The 9527-nt window shown below is 50.3% G+C and overlaps 1 protein-coding gene across 1 annotated transcript in view; it reads right to left on the bottom strand.

Annotated features, from left to right (window-relative positions):
- Positions 1–254: 254 nt before the first annotated feature.
- SPEG (striated muscle enriched protein kinase) overlaps positions 255–9527 on the bottom strand; it is a 292468-nt gene continuing 283195 nt past the window's right edge. Inside the window, exons 38-41 of the mRNA XM_038769099.1 lie at positions 9203–9426; positions 8966–9041; positions 5156–5305; positions 255–753 (exon numbers count right to left, since the gene is read on the bottom strand). Of these exons, the coding sequence (XP_038625027.1) occupies positions 561–753; positions 5156–5305; positions 8966–9041; positions 9203–9426 (643 nt within the window). The 3' untranslated portion in view covers positions 255–560. The remainder of the gene's footprint in view (positions 754–5155; positions 5306–8965; positions 9042–9202; positions 9427–9527) is intronic.

The raw sequence follows: 9527 nt of genomic DNA, 5'->3' as shown, positions 1-9527 counted from the left end.
TCCTGCTCATCTCCCGGCTCCTCCACGTGTCGGCTGTGTGACTCGGGGCAGGTCGCTTCCCTTCTCTGGGCCTCAGTGACCTCACCTGTCAAATGATGACTGGGAGCCCCACGCGGGACAACCTCGTATTCCCCCCCACTGCTTAGAACAGTGCTTGGCACATAGTAAGCACTTATTATTATTATTATTATTATTTTTATCTCCCCCCATGTCCCCACCTCTTTAGCGACCCCCCAACCTCCTTCCCTCCATTTTTCCGCATGACTTCTCCCGTCCCTCGCTCCGCTTCCTCGTCCTCCGCCGCCGTCCCCCCTCCTCCATCGCCACCCCGTAGCCCCTCTCCTCCGGGGCCCAGGCAGGGTTTGGGGGGGACGTCATCGTCGTCGTGCCCCCCGTCCCCGCCCGGGTGGGTTCTTGAGGTATATCGCCCGGTCCGGCTTCTGGTTGGCAGTGCGGAGTAGGCCCCATCTCGCCCCGTCGGCCTCCCCCGGCCGGAGGGTCCGCCGGCCGGCCCCCAGAACGTCCCGGGGGGGGATGGCGGGGGGGTCCGAGCTGGGGGGTCAGGGGCCACCGGGGTAGGGGCGAAGCAGGACCTTGTGTCGCGTGGCGGCCTCGGCCCGGCGGCGGGCCTGCTCGCCCAGGAACTCCTTGAGCCGGTTGGTGGTGAAAGTCAGCGTCTGCCGCCGCAGCTTCATCAGGTAGGCGTCCTGCAGCCACGGGTGGGCCAGGCAGTCCTGCAGCGAAGGCCGGCTCCTGGGCGGGGCGGGGGGCACAGAGGAGTGACCCCCCAGCTCGAACGGGGGGCGACCCCACCGCCCGGGCCGGGGGCGCCGGGCCTGCGGCGATGCAGGATAATAATAAAAATGCACTGTTCTAAGCGCCGGGGAGGTTACAAGGTGATCAGGTTGTCCCATGGTGGGCTCACGGTCTTCATCCCCATTTCCCAGATGAGGGAACTGAGGCCCAGAGAAGTGAAGGGAGAGAAGCGGCGGGGCTCAGTGGAAAGAGCCCGGGCTTTGGTGTCAGAGCTGTGTGACCTTGGGCAAGTCACTTCACTTCTCTTATGTTGCCAACTTGTGCTTCCCAAGCACTTAGTCCAGTGCTCTGCACACAGTAAGCGCTCAATAAATACGATTGGTTGATTGATTCTCTGAGCCTCAGTTACCTCATCTGTAAATGAGGATTGACTGTGAGCCCCACGTGGGACAACCTGATCATGTTATATCCCCCCAGCACTTAGAACAGTGCTTGGCACATAGTAAGCGCTTAACAAATGCCATTATTATTATTATTATTATTATTATTATTATTATTATTATTATTATTATCTGAACCCAAGACCCCTGACTCCAAAGCCCGGGCTCTTTCCACTGAGCCACGCTGCTTCTCTAATAATAATAATGATGGCATTTATTAAGCGCTTCCTATGTGCAAAGCACTGTTCTAAGCGCTGGGGAGGTTACAAGGTGATCAGGTTGTCCCACGGAGGGCTGCCAGTCTTAATCCCCATTTTACAGATGATGGTGATCATGGCATTTGTTAAGCGCTTACTACGTGCAAGGCACTGTTCTAAGCACTGGGGAGGCTACAAGGTGATCAGGTTGTCCCACAGGGGGCTCACAGTCTTCATCCCCATTGTACAGATGAGGGAACTGAGGCACAGAGAAGTGAAGTGACTTGCCCAAAGTCACACAGCTGACAAGTGATGGAGGAGGGATTTGAACCCATAATAATACTAATACTACTACTACTACTAATAATAATAATAATGGCATTTGTTAATTACTTACATGTGCAAAGCACTGTTCTAAGTGCTGGGGGGATACAAGGTGATGAGGTTGTCCCACGTGGGGCTCACAGTCTTAATCCCCATTTTACAGATGAGGTAACTGAGGCTCAGAGAAGTGAAGTGACTTGCCCAAAGCCACACAGCTGGCAAGTGGCGGAGCAGGGATTTGAACCCATGACCTCTGACTCCAAAGCCCGGGCTCTTCCCACTGAGCCACGCTACGGAGGGAAGCCGTGGTGACCACGGGGCCCGGGGGGTTACAGGGTGGGAGTACTGCAGTGATGGTATAATTCTGTTTATAATTCTCGAATCTATAATTCTAATTATCTATTTCGATGGGATTGATGCCGGCCTACCTGTCTTGTTGTCTGTCTCCCCCCTTCTAGACTGCGAGCCCATTGCGGGGTAGGGACCATCTCTAGATGTTGCCAACTTCCCGAGCGCTTAGTCCAGTGCCCTGCACACAGCAAGCGCTCAATAAATACGACTGAATGAATGAATGAATTGTACTTTCCAAGCGCTTTGTCCAGTGCTCTGCACACAGTAAGCGCTCAATAAAGACGATTGACTGAATGAATGAATTGTACTACTGTCCAAGCGCTTAGTAAAGTACTCTGCACACAGTAAGCACTCAATAAATACGATTGAATGAAGGAATGCTCGACAGAAGCAGCGTGGCTTAGTGGAATAAGTGCGGGCTTGGGAGTCGGAGGAAGTGGGTTCTCATCCCGGCTCCGCCACTTGTCTGCTGTGTGACCTTGGGCAAGTCACTTCACTTCTCTGGGCCTCAGTGACCTCATCTGGAAAATGGGGATTGAAAGTGTGAGCCCCACATGGGACAATCTGATTACTCTGTATCTACCCCAGCGCTTAGAACAGTGCCTGGCACATAGTAAGCGCTTAACAAATACCATAATAATAATAATAATGATGGCATGTGTTAAGCATTTACTATGTGTGAAGCACTGCTCTAAGCACTGGGGGTGGATACAAGGTGATCAGGTTGTCCCACTTGGGGCTCACAGCCTTAATCCCCATTTTCCAGATGTGGAAACTGAGGCCCAGAGAATAATAATAATAATAATAATAATGGAATTTATTAAGCGCTTACTATGTGCAAAGCACTGTTCTAAGTAAGCACTGGGGGGGTTATAAGGTGATCAGGTTGTCCCATGGGGGGCTCACAGTTTTAATCCCCATTTTACAGATGAGGGAACTGAGGCCCAGAGAAGTGAAGTGACTTGCCCAAAGTCACCCAGCTGGCAAGTGGCAGAGCCAGGATTAGAACCCACAACCTCTGGCTCCCAAGCCCGGGCTCTTTCCACTAAGCCACGCTGCTTCTCTTATATTTTATTATAATAACAAAAATCATTATTATGATTATCTCCCCCTTCTAGACTGTGAGCCTGCCGTTGGGTAGGGACCGTCTCTATACGTTGCCAACTTGGGCTTCCCAAGTGCTTAGTCCAGTGCTCTGCATACGGTAAGCGCTCAATAAATATGATTGAATGAATGAATATGATTATTAAGACTTATTATTAACCCACGCTGCTTCTCTTTTCATCATCATCATCATCAATTGTATTTATTGAGCGCTTACTGTGTGCAGAGCACTGGACTAAGCGCTTGGGAGGTACAAGTTGGCAACCTATAGAGACAGTCCCTACCCAACAGTGGGCTCTTATATTTTATTATAATAACAATAATCATTATTATTATTGTCTCCCCCTTCTAGACTGTGAGCCTGCCGTCGGGTAGGGACCGTCTCTATATGTTGCCAACTTGTACTTCCCAAGCGCTTAGTCCAGGGCTCTGCGCACAGTAAGCGCTCAATAAATACGATTGATTGATTGATTGATTGATTAAGGAATGAATGATGGCCGGCTCTTGGGCTGGGGGACGGTACATGGGAGTGATGACGGAGACTGGGGTTGGGAGTCCAGCAGTGATGGCCACCTCCGGGGTGGGGGTGGGCACAGAGAAGTGACCATGGGGACACGGGCGGCGGTGACCATGGGAACCAGGGGTGGCGGCGGGGGAAAGTCGGCAATCCTGCCGAATGGCCCGGCTCTTGGGGGTGGCACAGAGTAATAATAATAATAACGGCATTTATTAAGCGCTTACTATGTGCCAAGCACTCTTTTAGACTGTGAGCCCACTGTTGGGTAGGGACTGTCTCTATATGTTGCCAATTTGTACTTCCCAAGCGCTTAGTACAGTGCTCTGCACATAGTAAGCGCTCAATAAATACGATTGATGATGTTCTAAGCGCTGGGGAGGTTACAAGGTCATCACGTTGCCCCACAGTGGGGGCTCACAGTCTTAATCCCCATTTTGCAGATGAGGTCACTGAGGCCCAGAAAAGTGAAGTGACTTGCCAAAGTCACCCAGCTGACAGAGCCGGGATTTGAACCCATGACCTCTGACGCCAAAGCCCGGGCTCTTTCCACTGAGCCATGCTGCTTCTCTGCTTCGTGGCAAGAGTCCAGGCTCGGAAGTTGGAGGTTGTGGGTTCTAATCCCAGCTCTGCCACTTCTCAGCTGGGTGATTTGGGGCAAGTCACTTAATTTCTCTGTGCCTCAGTTAGCTCCTCTGTAAAATGGGGATGAAGACTGTGAGCCCCTCATGGGCCAACCTGGTCACCTTGTATCTCCCCCAGCGCTTAGAACAGTGCTCGGCACACAGAGAAGCGGCCTGGATCAGTGGAAAGGGCAAGGGCTTTGGAGTCGGAGGTCATGCGTTCTAAATGCTAAGCGCTTAGTACAGAGCTCTGCACATAGTAAGCGCTCAATAAATACGATTGATGATGATGATGTGTTCAAATCCCGGCTCTGCCACTTAGCCGTGTGACTTTGGGCAAGTCACTTCACTTCTCTGGGCCTCAGTTCCCTCGTCTGTCAAACTGGGATTAAGACTGTGAGCCCCAAGTGGGACAACCTGATCACCTTCAATCAATCAATCAGTCGTACTTATTGAGCGCTTACTGTGTGCAGAGCACTGTACTAAGCGCTTGGGAAGTGCAAGCTGGCAACATATAGAGACGGTCCCTACCCAACAGTGGGCTAGCAGTCTAAAAGTCACCTTGTATCCCCCCCAGAGCTTAGAACAGTGCTTTGCACATAGTAAGCGCTTAACAAATACCATCATTATTAGTAGTAGTAAGCCCTTAACAAATACCATCATTATTAGTAGTAGTAAGCGCTGAACAAATACTGTTATTGTTATTATTAAATGCATGCATGTGTGTGTGTGCCAGGGGAGATGAGATGGGGGAAGGCTCGGCTTCCTCAGGGAGAGAGGGGCAGTCAGGGAGGGAAGAGGGGGTCCGGAAGAAGCGGGGCGGGGGTCCCCCCACATCCCTCTCACCAGGGGTGGACGGCGAGGACCTTGCGGAGGAAGAGGGCGGCGCTCTGGGAAGTGTTGGGGTACAGCTGGAAGGCATCAAAGCGGCCCCCCACGATGCGGTGCTCCGTCTCTTGGGGGTCCGGGTCATAGAAGGGGGATCGCCCGCTCAGCCTGGGGGAATAATAATAATAATAATAATAATAATAATGGTATTTGTTAAGCGCTTACTATGTGCAAAGCACTGTTCTAAGCGCTGGGGAGGCTACAATAATAATCATAATAATGGCATTTATTAAGTGCTTACTATGTGCAAAGCACTGTTCTAAGCGCTGCGGAGGTTACAAGGTGATCAGATCGCAGTCTTCATCCCCATTTTCCAGATGAGGGAACTGAGGCCCAGAGAAGTGAAGCGACTTGCCCAAAGTCACACAGCTGACAGTCTTTTAGACTGTGAGCCCACTGTTGGGTAGGGACTGTCTCTATATGTTGCCAACTTGGACTTCCCAAGCGCTTGGTACAGTGCTCTGCACACAGGAAGCGCTCAATAAATACGATTGATGTTGATGATGATGATGACAGTTGGCGGAGCCGGGATTTGAACCCATGGCCTCTGACTCCAAAGCCCGGGCTCTTTCCACTGAGCCACACTGCTTCTCCAAGAAGCGGACACCCAGGGCATTAAGGGTGTTTCTAGACGGTGAGCCCGCTGTTGGGTAGGGACCGTCTCTATATGTTGCCAACTTGTACTTCCCAAGCACTTAGTACAGTGCTCTGCACACAGTAAGCGCTCAATAAATACAATTGAATGACTGAATGAATAAGGGGACCCTCCATGGGGATGGGAGGGACGTCCAGGGAGGGGAGGGTCTCTGAGGGGGGTGGGGGGGACGGTTGTGAGTGTTTGTGTGTTTGTGTTGCAAAGGCAGGGAAGTTAGGGAAGGTCCTTGGGGAGGGGTGAAAGTGTGTTTTGGGGGGTGTGTGTTTGTGAGTGCGTGGGGTAGGACAGTCCAGGGAGGGATGGAATAGGAATAATAATAATAATAATAATAATAATAATAATAATAATAATAATGATAATAATGGCATTTGTTAAGTGCTTACTATGTGCAAAGCACTGTTCTAAGCGCTGGGGAGGCTACAAGGTGATCAGGTTGTCCCATGTGGGGCTCACAATCTTAATCCCCATTTTACAGATGAGGGAACTGAGGCCCAGAGAAGTGAAGTGATTCGCCTGAAGTCACCCAGCTGACAAGTGGCGGAGCCGGGATCTGAACCCATGACCACTGACTCCCAAGCCCGGGCTCTTTCCACTGAGCCACGCTGAATGGGAAGGGTCCCTGAGGGGGGTTTTGAGTGTTTGTGTGTGTTTGTGTGTGTAGGGGTGCAAATAATAATAATGATAATAGTGATGGTATTAAGCGCTTACTACTACTACTAATAATGATAATGATGGCATTTATTAAGCTCTTACTATGTGCCGGGCACCGTTCTAAGCGCTGGAGAGGTTACAAGGTGATCAGGTTGTCCCATGGGGAGCTCACAGTCTTAATGATGAGGGAACTGAGGCCCAGAGAAGTGAAGCGACTTGCCCAAAGTCACACAGCTGACAGATGGCGGGTCGGGATTTGAACCCTTGACCTCTGGCTCCAAAGCCCGGGCTCTTGCCACGGAGCCACGCTGCAAAGGGAGGGATGTTCAGGAGGGCAGGTGGGGTGTGTGTATGTGTGTGTGTTTGTGTGTATGCGGGGGGTTGCAAAGGGAGGAAGGGTGTGGGGAGGGTCTCTGGGGGGGAGCTCTGTGTGTGTGTTTGTGTGTGTAGAGGTGCAAAGCTGGAATTTTTTTTCCACATCCAACGAAACGTAATGGAAAATGTATTACATTCCCTCAATAATAACCATTCCCAACCGACAGGATGTTGTTAATGTTATCTAGTATACTATATAGTGTAATACCAAGTCTTTGGTAAAATGGTGAGCACTCAATAACTACTTGGGTAAGCTCTTAACAGATGCTATTATTATTATTGTTATTATTATTACTTGTCTACTGTATGACTTTGGGCAAGTCACTTCACTTCTCTGTGCTTCAGTGACCTCTTCTGTCAAATGGGGATGAAGACTGTGAGCTCCATGGGGGACAACCTGATTATCCTGTATCTCCCCCAGTGCTTGGCACATAGTGAGTGCTTAACAAATACCACAATTATCGTTATTATTACTTACAATGTACTTGTACTTCCCCAGCGCTTAGTACAGGGCTCTGCACACAGTAAGCGCTCAATAAATGCCATTGAACGAGGGCAGGTGAGGAGAGGGTTCCTGGGGGGTGTGCGTGAAAGTGTGTAGGTGTGTTTGTGTGTGAGGGGGGTGTGAAGCAAAGGTAGGAAAGTCCAGGAAGGGTGGATGTGGGGAGGGTCCCTGGGGCTGGGGGCATGTTCTGAGCTGTGTGTTTGTGTGTCTGTGTGTGTCCGTGTATCGGGGGAGTGGGAAGGCCCAGAGGGCCCACAGGGATTGGGGGGTGGGGGGAATCTCAATCAATCAATCAATCAATCAATCAATCGTATTTATTGAGCGCTTCCTGTGTGCAGAGCACCGGACTAAGCGCTTGGGAAGTCCAAGTTGGCAACATACAGAGACGGTCCCTCCCCAACAGCGGGCTCACAGTCTAGAAGTGGGAGACAGACAACAAAACAAAACATATCAACAAAACAAAATAAATAGAATAGTAAATATGTACAAGTAAAATGAATAGAGTAATAAATCTGTACAAACATAGGTACAGGTGCTGTGGGGAGGGGAAATCAATCAATCAATCAATCGTATTTATTGAGCGCTTACTGTGTGCAGAACACTGGATTAAGCGCTTGGGAAGTACAAGTTGGCAACATATAGAGACGGTCCCTACCCAACATTCATTCATTCAATCATATTTATTGAGCGCTTACTGTGTGCAGAGCACTGCACTAAACGCTTGGGAAGTACAAGTTGGCAACATATAGAGACATATAGAGACAAGTCCTTACCCAACAGTGGGCTCACAGTCTAAATCTCGAGAGGAAGGGTCCCAGGAGGGCCCGATTTGGCTCATCATCATCATTATCATCAATCATATTTATTGAGCGCTTACTGTGTGCAGAGCACTGTACTAAGCGCTTGGGAAGTACAAGTTGGTAACATATAGAGACAGTCCCTACCCAACATTCATTCATTCAATCATATTTATTGAGCACTTACTGTGTGCAGAGCACTGTCCTAAGCGCTTGGGAAGTACAAGTTGGCAACATGTAGAGACGGTCCCTACCCAACAGTGGGCTCACAGTCTAAATCTCGAGAGGAAGGGGTCCCGGGAGGGCCCGGATTGGCTCATCATCATCATCATCATCAATCGTATTTATTGAGCGCTTACTGTGTGCAGAGCACTGTACTAAGCGCTTGGGAAGTCCAAGTTGGCAACATATAGAGACATATAGAGACAGTCCCTACCCAACATTGGGCTCACAGTCTAAATCTCGAGAGGAAGAGGGCCCGGATTGGCTCATCATCATCATCCATCATATTTATTGAGCGCTTACTATGTGCAGAGCACTGTACTAAGCGCTTGGGAAGTCCAAGTTGGCAACATCTAGAGACAGTCCCTACCCAACAGTGGGCTCACAGTCTAAAAGGGGGAGACAGAGAACAAAACCAAACATACTAACAAAATAAAATGAATAGAATAGATATGTACAAGTAAAATAGAGTAATAAATCTGTACAAACATATATACATATATACAGGTGCTGTGGGGAAGGGAAGGAGGTAAGATAGGGGGATGGAGAGGGGGATGGCTCACATGATGTAGGCCAGCACGCCGGCCCCCCAGATGTCCGCGGCCGAGCCGATGGGGTCCCCTTTCACCATCTCCGGAGCTGCAGGGGGAAAGAGTGGGAAGTCAATCAATCACTCAATCGGTTGTATTTATTGAGCGCTTACTGTGTGCAGAGCACTGGACTAGAAGTCCAGGCCAAGCCGGGCAGGGGGAGGCCGTGGGGGGCCGGGAGGGGCCGGAGGGTGGCCCGCCGTCACCCACCCATGAACTCCAAGGTGCCCGTGCGGTAGCCCAGGGGTCGCAGGGCGTGGGGGCTGTAGGGCTGAGCGCTGCCGAAGTCCACGATCTTCAGCGTGTTGGACGGCGTGAGCAGCAAGTTGTCGGGCTTGATGTCCAGGTGGAGGACGTGGCGGCCGTGAAGGTAGTCCAGGCCTTGAAGCAGCTGGACCACGTAGGTCACCACGTCCTCCTCCGAATACCGGAACCTGCCGGCGGGGGACAGTCATTCGTTCAATCATATTTATTATTAATAATAATAATAACAGCAATAATAATAATAATAATAATAATAGTGTTGGCATTTGTT

This window comes from Tachyglossus aculeatus, chromosome 1, assembly GCF_015852505.1.
Source record: "Tachyglossus aculeatus isolate mTacAcu1 chromosome 1, mTacAcu1.pri, whole genome shotgun sequence".
In the NCBI taxonomy this organism is placed as follows: Eukaryota; Metazoa; Chordata; class Mammalia; order Monotremata; family Tachyglossidae; genus Tachyglossus; species Tachyglossus aculeatus.
This window is presented reverse-complemented; position numbering and strand designations above follow the sequence as displayed.